The sequence below is a fragment of the Ambystoma mexicanum genome, chromosome 2q (genome assembly GCF_040938575.1).
Source record: "Ambystoma mexicanum isolate Mex_15411 chromosome 2q, UKY_AmexF1_1, whole genome shotgun sequence".
In the NCBI taxonomy this organism is placed as follows: domain Eukaryota; kingdom Metazoa; phylum Chordata; class Amphibia; order Caudata; family Ambystomatidae; genus Ambystoma; species Ambystoma mexicanum.
Genome location: NC_090924.1, coordinates 86147912 through 86173724, shown reverse-complemented (window position 1 = coordinate 86173724; position 25813 = coordinate 86147912). Strand labels below are relative to the sequence as shown.

Here is a 25813-nt window from a genome sequence, read left to right as displayed (position 1 = left end):
AACATTTTAAGGCATTTCTTAAGGTTAAGATGCCCTGGAAGTGAGAAATGTGGCACGCATTTTTGAAATGGCAAATATACAAAAAATGGGTTACGCTTGAGGGAACAACTGTTGACATCAGATGTTTGTAATTAGCATTAACATGGGCACCCCAGATTGTAAACGGAACCAGCGTAGCGCCCATCTGATGCACAGTGACCTGTGGTTTACTGGGCCTTCTGTAATTCACTAGCCTGCCGTCTAAGTCTTTCTCATACCCACACATCCCTTTCCCATAGCATCAATGCCTATGTCAGGAGGTTTGGACTGAAGAACGTGCGAGTACCTCTGTTGCTGGACTCCTCCAAAGGCTGGGAGACTTGGGGAGGGCTGCAGCCTGATTCGCTGGACCTCGTTGTCTGCATCAATATGATTCACATCACACCGTTCCAGTGCACTCAGGTGAGTGTACCTATGGCCAGAGGGGACAGAGGACAAAGCACAACATGCCTTTTGGTCTTTTGGAGGAAATTATTCTTTCCGCATATGATTCTCAAATTCTATATTCCTCTTGAAAATAGAGATTTCTTGCTGAAATACAGTTTTCCTTTTCTCTTATTTCCAACCACAATATATTGTCTCCTAGCAGGCAGCGGGTTTGAGGGGGCAGATCACTGATTCTGATGTATTGTAGCCTACTTAGGGTGACAAAGGGTGATGTCCCCAGTGTACTACTCCTCTCCTTTTTGGTTTTCTGTGTTGCCATCCTAGGGTTGTGACCATGTTGATCATCCCGCCCTTCTTATTTCCTTCAGGGATTGTTCAAGGGAGCAGGAATACTGCTGAAACCTGGCGGGGTGCTCTTCACATATGGGGTGAGTTTTATAAGAATCTTAGTGTCTGTGTACAGTGTGGGTAATGTTGGCTCCAGAGGGCACTCTGGGCTCGGGTTAGGCTCTTGGATCAGAATGGGGACTCTGAGCAAGCTATTACGTTATGTTGTGTTACATGGCATTTGTATAGTGCCCAATGCCATTGATGTGGCCTAAAGCGCTGTGGGGTGAACACCTTTGCAGGTCCGAGGTGTGAGAGTTGAAGGAGAATTTCTAGAATGCATGTGTGCATTTTATCCAGCATGAAGGTAGGGGGAGTGGCTAAGTCCCTCATAGCGACCCATGGGGATCTGGCCAATAGATGGGTGCTATGATAGACTGTCAGGAGTGTAGGCAAATCAAGGAGACTGATTATGTGCCAAGCTGGACCGAAATTCTGTCGTTGAACTCGGCTGCAGTCTAATGGCAGAGGTGATGTGCGTTATGAAGTCAAGTAGTGAATTGCTGCCAATGTATGCGGGCGAGCGGCCCTACCCCGGGCGGGATATGTCTGTTACATTGAGAGGGAGTGCTATATGTGCCATAGCGTCCTTGTAGGCTTCAAAATGCAAGCTGTGGGAAAAACTTGGGGTAGTTTCACAAAACAGCAGCGAGATTCAAAATGCAAGCCTACAACACTGTCCCTGTGGAATAAGACACAAGGTAGTGGCAAAAAACAGTAGCTAGATTCAAAATACAGGCCTACAACAATACTAAAGGGTACAAAAAGTAATTGGGCCTCATAAAGTTGGCGGATACGGTATGAACAGCACCGTTCATACCTTACTGCCAAATTACGAGTTCTGCTCATGGGTGCCTGACAGCCCACCAGGTATAACCTGGTGGGCTGTGCAGCACCCACGAGCATAACTTGTAATTGCACCGGCACTGTTATCATATGGGGCAGAATGGGGATCAGGAGCCCGGCAAAACCGCCACCTGTGAATGGGCAATAACTGGCCCATTCAACTTGTAATGGGCTGGTTATTGCCCAATCGTGGGTGTCGGTGTCGGTACGGAGTTTGGCGGTAGCCGTGCCTGCGAAACAGGCACGGCTACCCCCAGACTGGTAATGAGGCCCATTGTCCCGTACCTGATTGTTGCAGTAGACGGGGTTCGGGGCCTGGCAAGCAGGGATGGAAGGGGCCCTTTGCCTGAGTCCTTAGCCGGCTGCCCAGGTAAGGCTGCCCTGAGGAATCCACTTGAGCGGTTTTGGTCCTCGGTCACCAGACCAAACCGAATCAACCAATTGAAGCTAGGGGGATGGGCAGAGGGGTGGAGTTGAGGGAAGGCCTGAGGGGAGGGACATGGATGTCGCAGCGATTGGAGTGCTCTGGGTGCAGAGAGAGTGAGGAACAGAGCAAAGGAACTTAGTGCAACATCTTGCCAAGGAAATCCTTCCTTGCAAGCTCAGGAGCGGTGCCAAAATAAGATTCCCATGGCAGGGAGAGAGAGGTTGTGGTCCTCGGTCAGTTGACCCAACTGAAGTAGTCAGTAGTGGAGATGATGTTTATAGATATGCGCTGCTTGGTGATGTGACTGTGGCTTTGATGTTTGACATAAATAAAGGCCTTTGTAATAAAAAAGCATTGCCTTATTGAATAAAGAGCTGGCTTTTTGATATATGTTTATAAGTCTAGTTTTCACACGCAATATTAAAATGTCACCAGCTTTTGGTTAAAAGGTTTAGTAAAAGTTTTAACTTTTAATTCCTTATAGGTACAAGATAATTGTAACTCTTTCATTTAATTTAAACTATTTGTATTTTTATCAAGATTCTAATTTTTCGGAGAGCCTTTCTGGGCATGTTTTCTCAATGACTGGCTGCAGATTTTGAAATGACCACTTTCTATCAGTTGCTAATGGCTTTTATAGAGTGACTGCTGCCTGTTTTACACACCTCCCACCCCCATTATGAGTTTCGTTACTGAATCCCAGAAAAACCATGTGATTTTGTGTGTCCGTGATTCCATCCACATAAATGCGGTATTCATGCTGTGTTACTGGATACTGTAATGCTGCATGGCCTCAGTGAGGGTCCAGTGGGACCCCAAAATGGGGACTAACTCCTCTGTACACATGAGTCAGGCAGACCATAACTGTTACTGAATGCAGTTAAAGTTTGGTGGTAATGCTGCAATTTATACCTGTTATGCTTGAGCTAAAACATGGCGTTCATGCCCATTGCATTCTGGGGGCACTCAGAGCTATACTGGATATTTATTCCATGCCTCAGTGAAAACTGCACTGCACTTTCAATGTTATTTGTTGCTGAGCCTGGTATGCAGGCCTCAGTCAAGGACATTGTGCTGGGAAAGCTGGTTTTGGTATGTCTTGCTCAGGATGAGTTATGGAATTGTTTTCCGTGGTGCTTTAGAAGAGGGAGGCTTTCCTCCTTGGGAGTTACTGACGGTTGACCCGGCCGGCAACCAACGGTCACTCAGCAATGCGTCAGTGCTAATGCCAGAAGGTTCGAGAAATTGCCACCCCTTTTTCAGGAGGGCATATATGTGAAGCTCTGGAAAGGTCAGGTGGAAAAAACACAAAGACCTCATTCGGAGGGGGGACGCCTTGTTCCGACCTTCCTGTGGGCTGTTGTGCTCTCTGCCTGGCTGTTACCAGGGTCTTCCAGCCGCTTCTGGTGAGATGAGGGATTCAGTTACGCCCATGGTGATGTATTTTCTCTTGAATTCTCTATCTTTTCTGTGATTTATTTCTGTTTTATCACTTGTTGCTTCTTAGCTATGCATAAATAGCCGTATAAGTGCTCATTATTTTGCTAACTGCGTATCTGGTTGTGAGTTATTGCTCCGTCTACCTGCGTTCAAAGTATTATGCTCTGCAAATGTACTGGTGATAAAGAACTCTCCGTGCACTCTTGGCGAGCAATACAATACCCCCAAACCCAAAATGTACAGCCAAGCTAAAGGTTGTTGACATAGGTTTTTGGCCTGTGTCGAGTACTAAGCAGATCTTCAGTTGTTGCTTACTACAAATTCTAATGTGCAGACCACAATGTTATTATTTTGTTTAATAACTTGATTTTGGTTTGGTTGCATATTTGGGGAAAACAATACAGTATCACACGTACTGTGTTCTTTAAAGTTTGGAAGGAATGAAAATTTGAGTTTCTTCCCTTATTCGAATGCTTAATGTCACCCTGTCCCAGTTATCCTCCACCACAGTACTGTTAGGCCAAGGATAGTCCATTTTTAGATATTCTCTCGTAGGACCAGCCGTGACAGGTGGGGCTTGTGCGTTTGTGCTGGGAAGCCCCGGTCATAGTCTAGAATCGGGGCCCAAATGTCCATGAATCTGTGCAGGAGGCCTTCCTTGGCTGCAGTAGCCTTCTCTGCCACCGGAATGTCCCATATTTTGATCCACCAAAGGCCAGTGACGGGCCTTCAGGGGTCTTCCCGGTGCGGCCGATCATAATTCTTCCTGCGAGGATCAGCTGAGTGAAGTTTGGCTGTCGCCCCCTTCGTTGGGTAAACCCCCCTGGACTGGGGAACCGAGGAGGACCACCTCAGGAGTCTTTGGGACCACCTTAGGAGTCTTTCTGGAGCTTGATCTGGGTAATGCCCTCGATTGCAGAGAGACTTTGGTTCCAGAAGGATTTGACAATGGGGCAGTTCCAACGCATGTGCAGTGCCTCGCAGTCCGCATTTACGGCAACATTGTGGATTTAGTGAATTCTGGTTGTGATGGAACCGCTCTGGGTGGTATTACCAGCAGAGGAGCAGCTTAGGAGGAATATCTTCTTGTTGAAATGTCCACTCAGGTGTGACCCTCGATCGAGTGTCCCAGGCCAGCTTCCTATTGTGTTATGTATGTGGGCCTGAGGGTCAGCATGTCCTCTTGCAGTAGTTTAAAAAGATTGGATGTCTTTCTTAGAGTTAGTTCCCAATGCAAGGTGAGCTTGATGGAGCTGAGGTCCCGTGTGGCCCCCAGTCGGACCAATGGTGAGTGTACCAGTGGTAGAGCTGGGCGTAAGAGAATCTGTCCATTTTGGCCAGCCGGAAGGTCGTTTTACAGCTCTCAAGAGTACATGGTTGGCCATTTTCGATTAGTTGTGCTAGGGTTTTCACCCAGTTCCTAAAGTTTGTGGAGTGGCTTCCTGGAGTGAAGGACAGGTTACGGGTGTCTGGGCCCAAAACACACAGGATGCCTTTGGATTTCAGTGCCCAGTCCGATATTCACAGCGTGCATTTCGTGGATGAACTTATGCCTGGCCAGGACTTCCGTACCGGGGGAGAGGTGTAGGGAAGAGAGCAGAGGGGTAATGGCAATCTTTCTCTAGTCGTGTGCATGCCTCCAGTTTATGATTCAGTTAACCTGCCACGTTGGCTATAAGTTCCCCCAATCACCGCCTTCATGGCATCCCAGGTGTTTGCAGGTGAGGTGTGCTCTGTGGGATTCTCCTGAAGTAAATTTGGATCACTTGGGCGTCCCTCAGTGCCATATCATTTAGGATTGGATCATGGACGTTCCAACAAGGTCTGGCAGTGGTTTCAGAGTTAGACATGGGAGGTCAACAAAACTGGGGCATGGTCTGACAAAATTCTCGGCTTTATTCTCACCTCATCGACAAAGGACAACAGTCGGGAGGACGCTAAGAGTAGGTCTATCCGTGAGGAGGTCCGATGCACATGTGAGAAGGAGAAATCCTTTTCTGCTTGGTGAACAAGGCATAAAATAAGCTGGATCACAACGCAATTTGCGATACGATGCCGCTAGTTTGCCTTTTAATTTTGTAATCATGTCGCAGAAACTGCGATATGATTCATGGCACCGAGTGCAGAGCTTAAAGGCACAAATTACTGTGCTTTTCATTTAAACTCTGTGCTCGGTGCACTGACAGTGTGCAGGCAGAAGCTCCCGGGCTGGGCTAAATACATGTATCAATGTGTGAGCCCAGCCCGGGGGGGGGGCGTCGAAGTCGCTTGGCGAACACTGCTGCAGGAGCACCCTAGCTCCACTCACAGACCCGGCTTCAATCTGAGGTAAGGAGTCATGCTGGGGTGCTTGGGAGAGGGTGGGGGAGGAGGGTGCAGGTCTTCTGCCAGCCCCTTGTCTGTGGGGCTGGGTTTTAGCAAGTGTCCACAGCTAAGAAGAAATATTTCTCCTGCCCGTTCGGGTGGGAGAAATATTAATTCCAGCCACTTGCTAGTACCCAGCCCCACAGTAATATGGCATGCTGGTAGATTGCATTCAAATATTCTTTCCTTCTCGTGATTTGTGAGAAGGAAGGAATATTTAAAATGCCCTCTACAAGCAGGCTATGTTATTGCTGCAAGCCTGGGTGCTTAGAAAGTGGCTCTCGAGAAATGATTATTTACTGCCACTTTCTAAGCACGGAGGCCTGCACTAATAACATAGCCTGCTACAGAAGGCACTTTACATTTTCTTTCAGTCTCGTGATTAAAGGTGCCACAAGCGTAATCGCGAGACTGAAAGAATATTTAAAATGCCCTCTGCAAACAGGCTATGCTAGTGGCCTACGGTTTTGCCGGGACTGTCCTGGTATTTGCTGCTCTGTCCCCCTTTCTCAAGATTATATTCCCATTGGAAACTGCAGTGGTCTCGGTTTTTTGTAGTAGGTTTTTATAGCTTGCAGGCAGGATTGCACAAACTCGCACAGAAGAAATTCTTTATTTTACAAATTAAGATAGTGCTACTTTGTAATAAATTTATAATATGTGTTTCTTTGAACAGCAACACTTAAACCCCCTTCTCCTCCAAATGCTACTGAAGTGTAGTGCCTTGACGGCCACTTTCAAGAGTCAATCCTACTTTTATGTTACTTCCCTGTCCCATTTTTTGACTTTTTAAATTTGGTCACCCCATGGTGGCCTGATGGGCATTACAAAGACATTAAATTACGGATCAGGGAGCACTGGAACCCTGGCTTTCAGTCTTGTGATTAAAGTTCTTGTGGCACCTTAATCACGAGATTGAAGGAATATCTAAAGGCCCTCTGCAGCACCATACTGTTATTAGTGCGAGGCCTGGGTGCTTACAAAGTGTGTGGAAATAATTGCCACTTTCTAAGCACCCAGGCCCTTACTAATAACAGCATGGTGCTGCAGTAGGCCTTTAAATATTCCTTCAGTCTCGTGATTAAGGTGCCACAAGCACTTTAATCACAGGACTGAAAGCCAGGGTTGCAGTGAAACCTGATCCATTTTGGAACGTCTTTGTATGGCAGATAACTGCAGTTTTAAAGCACACTGCTATCCATCTAGATAATCTGATAGAATACTTGCATGCCAACATTCTGGGATCAGTTTCAAAAATAGTTAGTAGCATATGATGACATCTCAGTGATGGGGGCGTGGCCTGCACGCATGGAGTGAAGTCAGCAACCCGCCGTGCTCCTGCCCATGATCCTACAACGGCCGATATAACGGCGTCTGAACTAAAAGATCCGAGACACAAATCAACGTGCTCGCAGGAGAACCCTTTTGCCACACTTGACCGTGTCGCTGGAAAAAATCGGCACCAGCAACGCAGTAAACGGAGCATCGAAAAGGCACCCCGGTGGCACCCAAGATGGCGGCTCCCAGCACGGAGGCTGACGGAGTGCCGCGACAGTGAGACGGACTAGAGTGCCGGCGAGCTGGCTGGATGTGGCTGTCGTCTCGGGCCCCTCTGCGAGCAGCCGAAACGAAGCACGACTAACACCGGCACGAGCGTTGTGACCTCGGTGCATACACGACGTACTGAACGCGAGAGGAGATCCCAGTTGGCGGATAAGCACAGGAGGTAGCGGGGAATCCCAGCGGTGCACTGAAGCAGGGACGGAGCGGACCGCTCGGTGCCCACCCCTGCCGGCACCCGTTAAGAGGATCGCCGAGTCGTCTGGTCGGGAGACCGCGAGTGCTATCAACGGATAACTCCTCGCAACACGGTCCCATCGGTTGGAGGCTGAAGGTGAACCGCATCTGGTTGTCGTAACCGGTAGAAGGTACCACAAAGCACCCACAATACGGAGGATTCACAGAAGGTAATTCTATGCCTGAAATTTGGCGGGCTGAGTAATACGCCAGGCGAGCCTCTGGACTAGGCGGCTGGGGCCGGACGCATCATCATCATCCGGGAACCCACAACAGTCTGTTGCACTGCTCCCTACTAACCCAAATACCGCCCCACAGTGCCACAGATCTCACCAGGGCAAAAGAACAGACGGGACCGCCGGAGGCATCTAACGGTTGGGGAGAATTGAATAATCACACGTGTGCCCAAGAGGTAGGGCTCCCACCCCGCCTGCCGGAGGCACAAAATACGAAAACTAGAGGCCAAACACAGCTCATAAAGCCCGGCGGGTTAGATATTGGATCCGCACTGGACCTGAAACCATATTCCGCCCGAACAAGGGCCACCCGAAACAAACCTCTGGTCACAGGATAAAGCTCATAGCGTGGAATACAAGTCTGGCTCCCCCAAACCGGGCCATGTCGCCTCCGAAGAACAGATCAAAAACTGTGACGATGGACGCCTTCACAACGACTTTGCAAAGGCAGCAACCAACGCAGGAGATCACTCCCCCAACAGAGACACCCACTCTGGTGGCAGACCCCCGAGACACTCAAATCCTGCAGGCTATTGCGGCCCTACGAACTTCCATGGAAGATAAGATAGGAGAAATCAGGTCAGACATACAGCTAATGAGGCAAGATGCCCGCAACCTGACGGAAAGGGTGACCAAAACTGAAGCCTCCCTACAAGAAACCAGTGAGGACACGTGTGAACTGAAGGCGAAAGTCCAAGAACTGGAATCAATAGTGGCTAGACTGGAATCTCGCTCCGAGGACGCGGAGGGACGTGCCCGCCGCAATAATGTTCGAATTCTCGGGATTCCGGAAGACATGGAGGGCCTGAACCCCACTGAGTTCATCGAATCGCTGCTACTTCAGGAAATTGGAGCAGGCAATCTCACCCAGGGATTCTCTGTGGAACGGGCCCACAGGTCTCTCCAGAAAAGGCCGCCACCTGGTTCACACCCACGCCCAATAATAGCTAAAATCTTAAACTTCCGAGATAGAGAGGTAATATTGCGGTTCTCAAGAGAAGGCGGAGAGATCAGAAGGAACGATTCTCTAATAGTCATATACCCTGATTACACCCCCACGGTGCAACGAGCGCGGAACTCCTTCGTACCGATAAAAGCTAAATTACGGGAACTCAATCTGAAGTATATGCTGCTGTACCCAGCCAGACTCAAAATACTGTACAAAGGGAAGGCAATCTTCCTTGAAACTCCGGCGGCTGCAAATATGTGGCTTGAACACAACAACCTCGCCGATGACACGGAAAAACTTGAAAAAGGAAACAAGCGATAAAGGAACGATTGGAACTGCCTGAGAAAAGGATCACGACACTAAGCAATCACGACATTGTCTGTGGAGCCTGAATTAACGCTGCAACGAACAGAAGTCTTAATTGGGCAGGAGCACGAGGGCCCAAGTGCAGGAACACCAGCGACCCGCCCCACCCAATACAGTGTTGGCCGAATGCCTACACACCACCCGTACCGAAAGGCCTGGAGAGGCCCCGGAGGCTCGGGAGCCCCCGAGCGTTGTGAGTTTGAAACAACTGCTGGGGGCAGTTATTTGTTGTTCCCTTTGGTTAACACATCCTTTGAGATGAAAGTTGAGAAAGTTGGTAAGTCTCCGAACGTCAATATGAGGATAAGGGATGAGAGGGTGGAAATAGAGGACTTGATGGGTTTGAACCTACAGCTAGGGGAACTTCGTGGGGACTCAGCCAAGTTAACAGATGGCCCCTATGAGTGGTGGATTGACCCCGGACCCCTTCTGAAACCATTATGGCTGGTCAATTCAGGATAATGACATGGAATGTGCGGGGCCTGGGCACCTATCTCCGCAGAAATAGGATTAAATCCTACCTGCATAGGAAAAAAGTGGATATAGCTCTGCTACAAGAGACGCACTGCACTGCCGAGTCAGAGGCGAAGATCAGGGAACATTGGGTGGGACAGGGCTTTGGGGCCTCCTACTCCAGATTTGCAAGAGGGGTTTACACCTGGATCAACCCCCAGGTACCGTTCCGACTCACCAAGATGGAAAAAGACCCAGAAGGCAGATATGTGGTAATATGGGGGACCTTTGAGCAGATGGAAATATGTATTGTGAATTCGTACTTCCCCAATCACAATATCCCTACGCACTTGAGGGAGCTGAGTACCAAAATGCTACAATATAGGAATGGCTTCTTTATATGGGGGGGTGATTTCAATTGTGTCCACAACCCAACGCTGGATAGGTCCTGGCCTCCAACAAGGGGGCCCTCCACTGCCACCACGTCCCTGAAAGCTATGACTGATGAACTAGATCTGGCAGATGTTTGGCGGGAAATACACCCAGAGGAAAGAGGTTATTCGTACTTCTCGTCTCCACATGCCCTTCATACTAGATTAGATTATTTCTTTGTGGGTAGAGAGCACTTACCTCAGATAGGGGATGCGCAATATCTGGGAAGGACCATCTCAGACCATTCTCCACTCCTAATGGAATGGAATCACATTGGCCCAAAACCTCCCATCCCCATGTGGAGAATGCCGGTGGAAGCCCTGAAAGATCTGGCATTTAAAGAGGAGCTACATGAGTCCATAGACAATTTCATATCAGAAAATACTGGGAGCGTAGACCACGTCAGTACTCTATGGGATGCCCTAAAAGTAGTAACGCGAGGAGAAGTCATTGCCAAGGCGGGTGGCATCAGGAAACTATTGCGCAGCGAATTAAGCAGGAAGGAACAAGAAATAGTGAATCTGGAAGCTGCCCCCACAGACACCCCGAAGAGGGAAGAAGAACTTAGTACGCTTAGAGAGAATTGCGCTGAAGCATGGAGCAGATTAGCTAAATTTGACTTTGTCGCTAGAACAAACAAAGCACACGCAGAAGCAGACAAACCTGGCCGGTTACTAGCTTGGCTCTGCAAGAAAGAACACCCCAGACACATAACCACCACACTGCGGGATGAATTTGATGAAACTCACAACACTCAACAGGGTGTTAATGATACTTTTACGAGTTTCTACATGCAATTATACTCTCACACTGATCGAGTCCCCCAAGACCAAATACTAGATACTCTTGATGAGATCGGCCTGCCTAAACTAACTCCCACACAATCTGAGACCTTAGACATGGACATCACACCCGAGGACATAACTGAGGCAATTAGATCCCTGGCTACATGTAAAGCCCCGGGCAGCGATGGGCTGCCTCCGGAATTTTACAAGGCATATGAACCCTCCTTAACACCGCTATTACATGAAGTCTTCTTGGAATCTTATGAAAGGGGGACCCTACCGGACAGCATGAGGGAAACTCTGGTCGTCCCAATGCTCAAGCCTAATAAACCCGCAGATAGGTGCGACTCTTACCGCCCCCTTGCTATGCTTAATTATGACGTTAAAATACTTACATCAATTCTAGCTAAGAGGCTATCCAGAGTAATTGGAGACATAATACATACGGACCAGAACGGCTTTGTGCCTGGTCGTAACACGACCATGAATCTGCGCAGGCTCCAGCACATAATAGCTCAAACCGACACAAGCCAGGAATGTTATGCACTACTGTCCTTAGACGCCATTAAGGCATTCGATTCTATTTATTGGGAGTGGCTGGTGGCAGTACTGGAAGGATTCGGCTTTGGCCAGGGGTTCATTAGGTGGATTAAGATCCTGTATAATAAACCGAGAGCACGACTAAAATCTGGGAGATATGTGTCAGAGGCCTGGGACATCTGTAGGGGAACTAGGCAGGGCTGCCCTCTCTCACCCATGCTTTATATCTTAGGTCTGGAGCCCATAGCTATTTACTTTAGAAGGCAGTTTTTTGACGCAGGCATAAGGATAGGCGGGGTAGACCACATTGTTTCTTTATATGCCGATGATGTGCTTATATATGTCAACAACCCTCTTCTTAATGTGCCAACAATGCTGGAAGTCCTAGATAATTATGCGAAGGTCTCGGGCATACAATTCAGCAAAACCAAGTCCTGCCTGTTTCCGCTAGCGGGACTAAAGGGTCGGTCTGCTGAAGAACTTCCTTCGGTAGGCATAAATTGGCAAACCACTTCATTCCGTTACCTCGGGATCCAGATAATGCACACCCCAGAGCTAATGCATGAATGTAACACGAGGGCTGCACTCCCGGGACTACGTAAATCCATGGGTTTCTGGGCTAAGCTACCTCTATCAATGATGGGTAGGGCCTCTATAGTTAAAATGATTGTTCTTCCTAGATTCTTATACGGGTTCCAAAATGTGCACTTCTACATCACTAAACCCTTCTTTCTATTACTTGATGCAATAATCCGGGACTTTTTATGGGGAAGTGGTAGACACCGGGTTGCCCTATCCACATTGGTTCTACCATACAAGCAAGGGGGAATTCAACTACCGAATCTAGAGAAATATTACCTTGCTGCCCAGCTGGGCTTTGTAACTAAATGGCTAGCAGACGAGATCACGTCTGAAACTCCCCTGCTACAGGACATGATATCTCCGGTAAGACTGAAAGAACTGATTTGGGCCCCCCAAAACCTGCTACGCAATGCACCCTTTTTGGTGACCCTGGGTAGGAAAATTTGGCATAGAACCGAGTCGGTCATGCAACTAAAGCAGCCATACTCCCCGGAAATGCCATTAATCTCGGGGCAGGACAAGGCCGATACCGATCTGCATAATATCAGACTTTGGGAAAGGAAAGGGGTATACACTTGGGGAGATCTATACGCTGAGGGAACCTTCCGGGAATTCCCCATGTTGCAAGCGGAAGATGGTATCCCCTCTGGCCAATACCTTTGGTACCAGAAGATTCGAAAAATAGCACGAATAAAATGGGTAACCTGGCCAGAGGAACCGGAAATGGACCCCTTCATAACACTACTATACAATCTCGGAGAAGGCGGGAGGGTGGTGTCCCAAATATACGGTCACCTAATCGACACTCCTAACCCCCGGAGTGCAGTACTTAGGTCTAAGTGGGAAACGGACATGGGACTGGAGATGTCAGATAAGGAATGGGATAGGGCACTGGCGTTCCCTAGGGAGGTCTCTAGAAACCACAGATTTCGACTGATCCAGATAAATGTATTATACCGCACCTACCTAACCCCAAGCAAATTGGCTATATTCAACAATTCTACACAACCGAACTGCACCTGGTGCGGGTCGGATAATGCAAACCTGATCCATATGCTCTGGAACTGCACCAAAACTCAGACCCTCTGGTCAAAAATAAAGCACACGTGTGAAAAGGCGGGTCTGACCAGGTACACATGGACTCCGCAAGAATGCCTTTTGGGAACCTACCCCAGACTAGCTAAATTCAAGCACTCAGTTAAACTGATGGACTTAGTGTGCATATTGGCAAAAAGAACTATGGCCATGTCATGGAAAAAGCCCACAGGTCCGATCTTCACGGTATGGCATAAAGAACTTGAGAAATGGGCGAACGCCGAAACAAGGGCCTGGGAGGATAGCATAGCCAGATCTTCCGAAGACTCGAGCATGGCACTAACTGCATGGAAAGACACCATGGTAAAACTGTTCCACTCTCCAGACGACAAACCTCCTTGAATAACTCGCCAGGGCGAATAGCAGATCCATGCGGCCAACTAAGTTACTTGGAACTAAACCACCACGGCCCAAGAAGGCTCCTGAACTGGTTTTGCCCCCCCCCCATAACCCAAACATCCACCCTGTCGGAGACCAGCAGAACATTGTTCAAGACGACTAAGGAGACTGTTAAAGTTAATTTGTTGTTTGTAGTTACTGTTTAAGATGCGGCTGTACTATGTGGAAATTTGCTCATTTGATATTGACAGATGCATCCGCTGATGGTGTTGTTTTGTAACCCGAACTAAATGCCAATAAACAAATTTCAAAATAAAATAAATGATGACATCTCAGTAGATGTCGCATCAATTTTACCCAATGAAATGACAAAAGAAATAATCTGGGGGTTAACAGCCGCCGATTATCACTAAACGGCCAGCCAGCAGGAAGCTGAAACAATAATACCCACTGAAAAGCTATACATCCTAGGTAAAGCCTATGTCAGCAAGTGCCTGCTGTGGAGGAACCCTTGTGAAAAGGCAACAAGGTGATAACACTTCTGTATACCCCAAGGGAAGCGACGGCCGTAAGGGCTCCTGCAAATGCAGCTAAGGCATTAAGCCCAGAACAAAAGTATAAACACATAAAGTGCTGTGTTATAACACTGCAAACTAGCAACATGGGGCAGTTGCTGGGGACATCCCTGAGGCTCATGGCCCTTATCAACTGAAAAGGTTGAAAGGCCCGAACGCTGTCCCTGATTGCAGGGCTCGTTGTTAGCAAGTGGCTGGCAGTAATATTTCTCCTTCCCGTTCCAGTGGCACAAATCTTTCCAGGCACTTAAGCACATTGCTGTGGGTAATCCGTTGCTCTTTGTCTGTTTTGTAGACATTGGAATGTGTCTATAGAGGACGATAACAGGAAAGAGTGGACCTACACACTGACTTTGATAACAAACCAAGAGTTACCCGAGAGGTAAGAAAAGTGTAGCCCATCTTTTTATACTAAAAAAACATCTTTTGTGTTGGTGCAATAGGCAGCGCCTTACAAGAATGGAACAATATTTAAAAGGCCTTTTGTAAGAAGGTTGTGTTATGGGGCTGTCCCTTGTAGTCTTATATTCAGGGTGGTGCAAATACTCCCCCCGAAGTTGGTTGCTTTGAGTGATTTGTGTTCTTTGCAAATAAACAACCATTTTGTGGTTCTTGAAACACAAAACAAATTTGTACTAATTAGAGCTTGGAAGGTATGTGGTAAGTTGCTGGCAAATTCTGGCTTCACTGCTTAACCAAACTGTTTGATCCTGGGCAAATCATTTGACCCAACCCAGCCACACCAGTGTGCTGGCATGAACAGAAAGGTGCATTTTTTATCCTTAGGCAGTGTTGGTGGCCTGATGGGCATTACATTGCACAAGTTGCTGCTAACTTGCAACTCGGAACCTCACAAAATGCAGTGCCTGTGTGCCATAGGTTTAGAGAAAAGATTTCCGATCTCTAGGGCACCCTAATGATTTTTCTGTTGGCTTTTAGGTGTCTGGGACGGCACTCCCTCTTTAGATCATTTATTTTGATCTTTTAAATCATCTCAGTTTTTGCTGACTTGCAATAAGTCAGAACACTAATGGATGATTACATGTTAACTTGCTGGGCCCATTTGTCTCGCAGATGAAACTTTACAGCACTAGTAACTGGCAGGTGCTGCATCATGGCCTCACTGACCTGGGCACACCAAGAGACTGGCCTCTAGCCATTTGGTTCTGCAGAATAAGATAACTAATGTCCCCAATTGGTCATAAACTCCTTGGAGCTGCTTTCTTCATCTTGGGCAGTTGCATGTGACTGCTTTATGCCAAACACTAGCTAAATGAAACTTGATAATAAAATAAAAATGACACGCGCACAATTGCGTCTTTATTGATGTCCTGTTGATAATTTGATGGACACTGCACTATGCACCACCGACTGCTGCATGACCCAGCTGCACAGATCCTTGAACTGAAAAAAAAATTCTGAACTTTTTTTTTTAATCGGATCTATTTATGTAGTCCATTCATGCAGTGAACATTTAGATTTTACAGACACTCATCGCACTAATGTATTACTTCAGAGGTACATAGAAATGCGGTATTCTTGCTAATTGTATGTCTTTGGGTAAAAATAACTTCTGGTAACATTTCTTTTATTTTTTTTTTTAACACTTTTCTTTATTGGCACGAAGGAAGAGCAGGCAGACAAACCAGTACACATAAGTAATGTTACACATAATCAAATGGCATTGCATGCAGGTAGGAACAGAAAAGGGCAAACAGAATCACAAGCAGTTCAACACCAATCGAAGCAGGGGTTATGAGTCTGACAGGGGAGAGGAGTGCAGTTCCATATAATCTTTACTGTTTAGATAGCTGCAAAAGTCAACCCATATATTCTTAGGCCGGGAGGTCACGGGGAGAGTATTAATATAGTCCTCTTCGCACCTTTGAGTCCAGGTGCGGGCCTTCAACCACATTTCGAAAGAGGGAGGGGAGCGGCGCTTCCAACACTGTAGTATACATTTTGTTTTGTGACCATAGTCCCAATGTTCAGAAAACTGGACGCCTTACTCTCCTCCACCCCATCCCATAGCCCAAACAAAGCGGCCAGTGGGTCAGGTGCAATGTGGATCCCAGTTATCTCAGCAAGGGCCTCCACGACAGCTTTCCAATATGGGCCCAGCGCATCACAAGACAAAAACATATGAATGTGATCTGCTTCCATGGATTTATATCTCGGGCAAGTATGGGTCTGGCCGTGCGCGAATCCCCCCACCCTGTGCGGAGTGTAATATAGACGATTCAGGAGCTTGTATTGTATGCACCGAAATCTAGCATTCAAAGAGACCGTACATGTGTGCTTGCACATTTTACCCCACGTGGCATCGGTAGTAGTCGGGCCCAGTTCACTACTCCATGCCTCCTGGGTCCGCGGAGAAATAAAATGTCACCCAATCTTACAAGCAGCATCTTGTATAAGGAGGATGTTACGCCTTTCACCCCAGCCGAATTGGTTATAAAGTAAATTTCAGGTGAATCCGGGGGTTCATTGGGGAAGCAAGGCCACATGGCGCGGATCTCCGCTCTCAGCCTAAAATACTGCAGCAATTCCAGCGCCGAGCCCGAGTGACTAGGACGCCATGTCTGGGGGGTGATACATTTCCTTCCCGGGAATAGGTCAGTTAATGCACAATAGCCAAGGCCCTGCCAGTGTCTCATAAGGAGTTTGCCATGGGTAGGGCTGAGGCCCGGGAACTGCCATATGGGCAACCACTTAAAATAAAGGCGGGAGTCAGAGTGGGATAACAATAGTCGTCTCCATGCCGTGATTGTGGCAGCCACAGGGTCTGCCGGAGCGTCAGCCCGGTATACGTGGTGAAGGACAAGGGACACAATGTTGACCTCATCACTCGCCAGTTTTTCCAGCTTAACATATTGGGGGGGGGGGGAGGTCTGAGAATACATACCAGTGTGTAGCAGTAGCATGTTGTGCTTAAGCAGCTATCCAGTATCGAGCGAGGTCAGGAGCCGCGAAGCCCCCCCTTGTCAATTGGGAGAACCATGTGCTGCTACTTTTTACGAACTGCACCGGAGTGCCATAGGAATTGGGCACATAGGGTATGAAGTATAGCTTCCCCGGCCAGATCGGGACATTTGTAAAAGTGTATAGGAGCTTGGGCACAATTATCATTTTGATTAAGGTTAGCCTACCCGTCAGGGAGAGGGGAAGGCTGCGCCATCTCAGCATCCGATCTTCCACCAGCCGCGCCATAACAGTGTAATTGTGGGCCAGTAGTGAGGATCTAGAGAGGGATAGGTGGACCCCAAGATATTTCCACCTGGTGACCAGCGGAGGGGAAATTTGCACGTTGGTTGGGGGTAGCTGCGGTGAGCGGGAATATCTCAGATTTAGTGTAGTTTATGGCAAAGCCCGAGAATGTGCCTATTCTAGTAACATCACGAATTATCGAGTCCAGGTGGGTAGACGGGTCCCTTTTTATATAAAGGAGTATGTCGTCGGCGTATAGCGAGATTACTTCCGGAGTACTCCGTAAACGTATACCCTTCCGCTCATGTTTATTTCTAATATAGTCGGCCATGGGCTCAATTATAAGCGCAAAAAGAATTGGTGAGAAGGGGCAGCCTTGACGCGTGCCCCTATGGAGTGTAATGAGAGGGGAAGCCTGGGAGTTGACCAGGACCCTGGCCACCGGGTTCATGTACAGCAGCTTGATGTACGAGATCATGCAGGGACCAATACCCATTTTATGAAGCACCGCCCACATATATTGCCAAGAGACCATGTCGAATGCTTTCTGGGCATCTAGAGTAACCGCTACTGCCTTGGCGCCGGCATGAATTCTGGCCATGACATTGAACAGCCGGCGAATGTTGAGGGATGTTTATTGGCCAGGGACAAAGCCACTCTGGTCAGGGTGAACCAGGTACTTCATTATGGGAAGGAATCTATTGGCAATGATTTTGGTGAAGATTTTTGTGTCCGTGTTGATTAGAGATAGGGGTCTATATGACCCACATTCATCCAGTGGTTTACCCGGCTTGGGCAGAACGGTTATAAGGGCTTCACGTATGGACTGTGGCAAGGTGGCCAGCTTGAGAGACTCATTCCAGACTTCCAGAAGCCTGGGTGCTAGGATGGCAACGTGCTCCAGCTAAAACTCTGAGGTGAGCCCATCTGGGCCGGGGGCCTTACCTCTCGGGAGGCCTGAGATGGCAGCTGTGATTTCATCAAGAGTGACCGGGGAATCAAGCTGCTCCCTGGTGGCACAGGAGAGGAGGGTCATGGGGATTTGATCCAAAAGGAGGTCCGTGTCCCGTACGCTGTTTTCCTATTGGGGGGGCATATAGAGTTGTGTAGAATTCGGTAAACGTCTCGAGGATGCGTTGGTCGGACCAGTGCTGGGTGCCCCCGGCATCCCTGATACAGTCTATGCGGGTTCAACCCCCCCCCCCCTCCGCATGCACCAGTCGGGACAGGGTTCTCCCCGGTCTCTCACCCTCACCGTATTTTCGCACCGCCACAGGGCGAGCATAGTACTGTACCTCCCTATGGGCATAGACCTCAAATGACTCGTATCTGGGCCTATATGGATGGGGAGGGGGCAGCGATGTAGTCTCTCTCATTCCTTAAACTTACTCTCGGAGTGCTGCAGACTATTTTTAATGTCCCTAAGGACCCCAGCCTCCCTGGAAATGCACATCCCTCTAATGAAGACCTTGAACGCCTCCCACCGCACCCCATCAGATTTGTCGTGTCTTATGTCCATCTCCGGGGAGGCTGGGGTGTTGAAGTCGATCAGAGCCGCACTGGATCGATCTGAAACCAAACTGAAGCAATTGGAACTACAATGTGCCACTAGGGCTGACCCTGCCATACTTGCTCAGGTTGCCGCTGAACTCCAGGCATACAACAAGCTCGCCGTCAGTGAAACACAATACTTTACCCGCCCGCAGGCAGCCAGGAAATATGGAGATGGAGACAGGCCTGGGAGAACATTAGCGACCCTATTAAAATGGGAATCTGGCTGGACGCAGATCACCTCTATTAATGATAAACATGGCAACGCACAATGGGCTGACCAACAAATCCTAGATACGTTCGCTGAGTTCTACAGGTCCCTCTACTCTCAACCCGCTGAACACACAGAACAACATATGCGTGAGCTCCTCGACCAGATCCCCACCACAGAGATCTCCTCCGCTACTCGTGACGAATTGGACTCCCCAATCACACTAGATGAAATTGTAACAGCCATTTCGGATCTGCCCAAAGGCAGGGTTCCGGGGCCTGACGGCCTAACCGCCGATTTCTACCAAGAGCACGAAGCCATAATCGCCCCCAGGCTGCTTGAGGTCTGGGACGAATCGCTTCGTGCCTCTATCCTCCCCCTCTCCATGCGCGAAGCGGCCATTACAGTGCTGCTCAAGCCTGGCAAACCTGACAATGAATGTGGGTCCTATAGACCCCTCTCCCTTATGAATCTCGACACAAAGATTTTCGCAAAAACTATAGCCAACCGATTCCTGCCCATTATGACGTATTTAGTCCATGAAGACCAGGCCGGCTTTGTACCCGGTCGGTCTACCTCCCACAATATCAGGAGACTGTTTAACGTGATGTCCCGCATTGATCAGAATGTACAGGCTGTGGCGGTTACGCTTGATGCCCAGAAGGCCTTTGATATGGTCTCCTGGAAATACACATGGCTAGTGCTGGAGACCATGGGCATAGGCCCAAACATGATTAGTTTCATCAAATTACTGTACACTTCTCCTGTGGCACGGGTTAGGACCAATACATTGACATCTGACCTTTTCACACTCTTCAGGGGCACCCGACAGGGATGCCCCTTCTCTCCTATTTTGTTCGCCCTGGCATTAGAACCGATGGCAGACTTTGTCCGTGCTCATCACGCCCGCAAGGGAATACGACTGAAAGACAGTCCTGAAATTATATCTTTATATGCGGATGATGTTTTACTATACATCAGAGACCCCGCAACACACCTTGACCCCATACTAAGGGACATCACCCGCATTGGCACCCACTCCGGTTTCACTATTAACTACTCCAAATCAGAGATCTTCCCACTCACTAAGTCCACCCGACAACCCACCACTGAATACCCCCTCTGCTGGTCACCGAATGGTATAAGATATCTGGGTGTGCAAATATCGCTAGACAAATCCACCCTCATCGCCGACAACTATTCCGCCATATCACAAATAGCCAAGACTAAACTCCTACGGTGGCGTGCCCTCCCACTATCCATTGCTGGACGGCTCTCCCTCATAAAAATGATCCTACTCCCCAAACTGTTATATACTTTTAGCAACGTACCCGTATGGCCCGGGAGGCGATATTTTACTAGACTACACGCACTATGTGCACAGTTTCTCTGGCACTCTGGCGCAGTACGCAAAAAGTGGACGGACATGGCACTCCCATATAAACAAGGAGGATTCACGGCTCCAGATCTATCACTTTATTGGTTCGCGGCCCAGGCCCAACATGCCACCCAGCAGTACCCTGGCACCCCGGTGCGTCCCCATATCAAACTGGAACGAATGGCAGCTGCTGGTATCAATCTGATGTCCCTCATACTAGATCGGCACTACACACCAGACTCTCCCATTGACCCAATCAGCACGACCCTTCAAGCCTGGGCCCGCTCGCTATTTCAGACACCGGAAGCCTCTCCATACTACAAGTGGCTTCCTGTATGGGCCTTTCCCGGCTTGGAACCCACTCATGATGCGGCACTGGCCCGACACTGGGGGATGCTGGGATACCAAGCACTGACAGACTTCTACCCCGAGGGCAGGTTCATCGACCCCCAAACCTGGAAACCGGGGCACACCGGGTCCGCCCTGGAGACCCTCCAATACTACAGACTGCGAGCTGCGTTTTGCACCAAATGGCCCACATTCCCCGATGAGCCCCCTGACAACCCAGCCATTGCATATATCGCCAATTCTGGAGGTGCCCATGGAGTAGTCTCATCACTCTACAAGATCCTACAGGAGGCTACCCATACTCCCACTCTCAAGGCACGTGATGAATGGGCTGGTGAACTAGATCTAGAAATATCAGATAGGATTTGGGGGGATATGTGCCTACACACTCGGAAAGTCTCCCTCAATTTCCGTTTTCGCGCCATGCAGTACAAACTCTTAAATAGACTCTATTACACTCCACACAGGACCTCGAGGTTCGCCCGTGATACGGAGCACCCCCGCCCCCCGCTGCGGAGCGACGGAAGCTGACCACTTACACATGTTCTGGTCTTGTGATAAATTGCTGAGGTTCTGGGAAAGCATCCTAGAAACGCTCACGGCCATCACTGACACAATGATTGACCCTGATCCTTTAGCCGTCCTCTTTGGAGCCTGGAAAACGGATGACACCAGACGTTTGGCCAAGTTTCTTAATATTGGGTGCATGATTGCCAAAAAATGCATACTTCAAAACTGGAAAAGCCCCATTCCCCGGTCCACCAGAAATGGCTCCATATGCTTACTTGGGCTCGGAACTGTGAGGAGGAATTTATATCCATGCTCCCCGTCACCTCTCGACCCAAGAATATCTGGGTGGAATTCAATTCGTACCTTAACAGGTGCAGTGAAGACACACCCGGCTTTGGATCGTCCCCCACCCCGTCAGTGTCCACTGCTACAACATAAACTCGTGATCATATGTATCTTGTATGATCACTGTCTGACATTATTGTGATTTTGTACAACTGCACATGCATTGACCCACCTAATGTTTCTTACTTGTACTTGTTGCCTTGATGTATGTACCACGTAACCTTTGCCGCCAAAAATAAAAGTTTTTAAAAAAAAAGATGTGTCGTGTTTTATATTGCAGTCAAAGAATTTATTTGTCAGCCAGGATATCAGCTTTGAAAATAATATCCCTGAATGACTCAAACTTGAAGCGCCAGGAGGAACAGAGAGGTCGGCCGTGGCCCAATCCGACCCGCAGCGTCACTGGAGAATGATCCGAAAGTGTGCGTGGCAAAAGCTGTGTGTGTCTGTTGTTCTACCCACCAGCTTGCTTGATATGAGAAAGGGGTCAATTCTCGATAGGCTATCGTGCACCGATGAGTAGAAGGAGTACTCTCTAAGGAACGGATGGAGGGCCCTCCACACATCTATGAGGCCTAATGTGGTAGCGTTTGCCTGGAGACGGATGGCCGCTTGTGAAGTGGCTCTGCGAGAAGTGCAAGATCTGTCCAACTCATTATTCAAAATTAAGTTCATGTCCCCTGCCCATAGGATTGTGACTCCTATGTGACTCCTCAAGAGTATCCTGACAATCTCATTAAAGAAAGCAGGGGAGTCAATATTTGGGGCGTATGAGTTCACAAGCAGGCATTCCCTATTTTCAAGAAAACAATGGAGAATCACATATCTGCCCTCCGGGTCTAAGTGACTAGTGCGCAGTGAGAATTGGGCTGATTTGTGGACCAGAGTAAGGACACCCCTAGACGGGGTTAAATATTTTGTATAGTACCTATTTAAGCCCCAAGTCGGAGCTAGGCATGTTGCCAGGCCCCCATATCATGTGTTTCTTGAAGAAGGAGTATTTTGATTCCATGTCGCTGGGCATATGCCGTTATTCTGCAAGTTTTAGTAAAATTACTCCGGCCACGGACGTTCCATGTCATGAGACTAATGGACATGGCACCATTTCAGGGGACATCCCTGCAACCATATTTATTTCCCTTCAATACCCTGTATCCAGCCTCAGTAAGATCACACCATCTTGCCACCAATGCCGCCGCCCTCGTGCCTTTTTCAATTGAACAACCTCCAACTTTGCCACCCCCCTCCCTCACTGCCCACCCCTTACCAGCAGTGTAGCACACCCCACCCATAACAGAGGTGCCAGAGTGCCAAATCCAACCCGGCATCTCTAGCCCTTTCGCCCAACAGGGGCAAAACTGAGAACAACCCAAAAAAACTGGCATTGCAATTGCAGCGGGGGTCGCCACTGCCTTGTACCCAATTAAGCAAGTAGTGCGGCGCATAAAGCGCCTCTAGAGCGGCGGCAAAATTTCAATATATCGTTACAGTGAAAAGATAATGACGAGTGGTAGTAGATGTGACAAAAGTGGTTACAATGATGCAGGAAGTGCAGGTCCCCTCAGTCATTGTCCATCGGATCGTTTGCTGGTACGTCCAACGGGATGTGTGCGTCGATCAATTTCACTGCTTCATCCGGGACCGTGAAAGCTAGTGAGCGATGCGCCCGCTCAATTGTGAAGAATGGTGAAAGCGGAGGGTCGCCAAGGAGATCCTTGAGGAGGGTCTCCACCGCCAGTTCCATGCGACCCTTAAGTGCGGACTCAGGAACCCCCACAATGCGAATATTGTTTCTGAGTGACCTCGATTCCAGATCGTCACACTTGGCCTTGACACCCTTCATGTCTTACACCAGCGCTGCCACAGTATTTTGGAGGGGTAAGGACACCACCATTGCCCCAATTCTGGTCTCAGCATCAATAAGCCTGGTGCTGTGCTGATCCAACTTCGATCTGAGTTGGGCAATATTTGCATTTATATCGTCAAGCTTTTCATGAAAGGAGGCAAGGTTCTTCGTCATGGACTCCATCATTGCAGCCAGATCAGGCTGAGGGGGTCCGGTGGCACTTCCATGCCCGTGATGTTCGAAGGGGTGGCACCCTGCTCCGCCCTTTGTGTCGGTTTGGTAAATGTATCTATGGCCCCGGACTTGGATGCCCCACGAGATCTGCTGGGCATCCCAAGGGTAAGTATTGTTGCATGCAGACGGAAGCAGGCGCGGCATGCGCAGCCCAAGAGACGGGTCAGATAGGCCCCAGGGGCAGTTGTGCAAGGTGGCGTGTAGAACAACACAATCTAAGAGACCAGGAGCGTCAGCCTCTTCCCTGACGGAGCCCTTCACAGGGTGGCCCAGCGGGGGCCCCAGACAGGAAGTCCCAAGGTCAGAGGCCGGGCACACCGCCAGGCACCCCACATCAGCCTGAAACCGCAAGGCCCACCATCCCCCAGCATAACAAAAGGAGGGTACAGAAGCAGAAGGAACTCAAAGGGAGGGCCAAATGGGCCCCAGGCGCCAGGTGCGAACAGACAGGGGCGCACAGGGCAGGTGTGGTCGTTTTCAGAGTCCAGGGGCTAGGGCATGTGGCACAGGAGAGAGCCCCCCACAAGCTGGTGCTGTCGCACTGTAGATGATAGATGGTGCCCCCATACAGTCTGGAGCAGCGCCAAGGGGGGAGCCCACCCCCAAGAACGCGGCCGCTCCCAGCCCGGGCATCCCAAATATGTGGGCCGCAGTCCCCAATAGGCGGACCCACAAAGAGCGCAGGCCACGCTGCGTAGAAGCAGGAAAACCAGGGGGACTCAGCAATGGGGCCCGCAGCTCACCACAAAGATGCAGGACCACGATGCAGCCAACAGGCGTAGGAGGTGGGGGTCGTGCTCTTAATAAACTGGATAGATACAGCTATAGTCCGGCGGCCCCCCAGCTCCTCACCTGTAATCCCAGCAGCTCGGGCGGCAATGATGGGTCCAGGCCGCCCACACCGGAGGGGCACAGGGAGCCAACGCCAAGCGGGGGCCTCCGTAACAACCAGCCGCAGGCGCAACGTAGGTCCGGCCCCAAAGAGGACGCAGCCCGGTAGCCTGCAAGACCCCGGGGGCAGAAGGAGACAGGGAGGGCTCGCCGCAGGCACCACCGCAGGGCCCACCGTAGACAGGGCGGCGGACGGCAAACTCGAGCAGCCCCACAGCAGGCACCAGAAACTCAAGTGGAGCGCGGCCCGGGACAGGCCCCGCGCCACCCGAAAGGCCCAGATGTCAAAGCACCACAACTCGGTCCCCCGAGTCCGATTACTGCCGAAATTGGATGCAGCTGTAGCACAAGCCCCGGATTACCCTTGACGGATGTTTTCCCTGCTGGATTTTGGATACCGCTGCCGATGCAGTCCGATAAAAGCTTGCTGGGCACGGAGCTCCACAACTAAGCGGCCATTTTATAGGCTGCCCAACAGTGCCCCCCCCTTTCTGGTGACATTTAAAATAGGGGTACACAATTGCTAATCAAATAAGTTTATTTGCTAATCAAAAATAATTTAATTAGCAAATTCTGCTAATCAATTTTTGAAAACTAATGTATGCCTTGGTGTAGTACCCTCAAGGCATCCACCACCCCAAGGTACCTAAAGAGGTGAAGGAGCCCCGTGGCCGTTTTAAAGTCTCTTAGGGCAGGTAGGTGAGATTTGTCCTCGCCTCCCACTCTGCTCCCCCCCCCCCTCCCCAATGATCACTTGGCCTTCGATGAAGGGGAGAAGCTTAGCCTCCAGCTCTGTATAGAAAGTCTCTTGTCCTTCATTGGGTGCATAGACTGAAATCAATTTGTTCAAAGTTCACACCTTTGACTCCTGCGTAGTAGGCAGTACAGCGTCTCCAGCGCCATAAACTGGACTCTTTTCACCAAGAGGATTGCTCTGCCACCTCTCTTCGAACCACTGGAAGCCAAGTATTGGAGTGGGAAGTTTCTGTTTCGGAGGCGGTTGGCGGTGGGGGGGGGGAGGGAGTCCAGTGGTAGCAGGTGAGTCTCCTGTAAGAAGACCGCTGAGCCATTCAAATATTGCAGGCGCTGAAGAGTGGATTTGTGCTTTGTAGGTGCGTTTAGGCCCTTCACATTGAGTGAGACTAAGTTCAGTCTCTGGTGGGCGGTGGATTCCATGGGAGAGTCCTGTTCCGCCGAGGGTGGGAGCCGCGGGGGTGGAGAGTCTGGGTCAATTCTAACCACCATCCAGATCT

General features: G+C 49.4%; 1 protein-coding gene and 1 long non-coding RNA gene across 2 annotated transcripts in view; one reads left to right on the top strand and one right to left on the bottom strand.

The window, feature by feature from the left end:
- The window catches only part of LOC138569181 (uncharacterized), a 120266-nt gene that overhangs the window by 52003 nt on the left and 42450 nt on the right, over positions 1-25813 (bottom strand). The gene's annotated exons all lie outside the window — the stretch shown is intronic.
- METTL26 (methyltransferase like 26) overlaps positions 1-25813 on the top strand; it is a 67059-nt gene that overhangs the window by 11892 nt on the left and 29354 nt on the right. Inside the window, exons 2-3 of the mRNA XM_069646917.1 lie at positions 279-441; positions 795-854. Coding sequence (XP_069503018.1) covers positions 279-441; positions 795-854 — 223 coding nt within the window. The remainder of the gene's footprint in view (positions 1-278; positions 442-794; positions 855-25813) is intronic.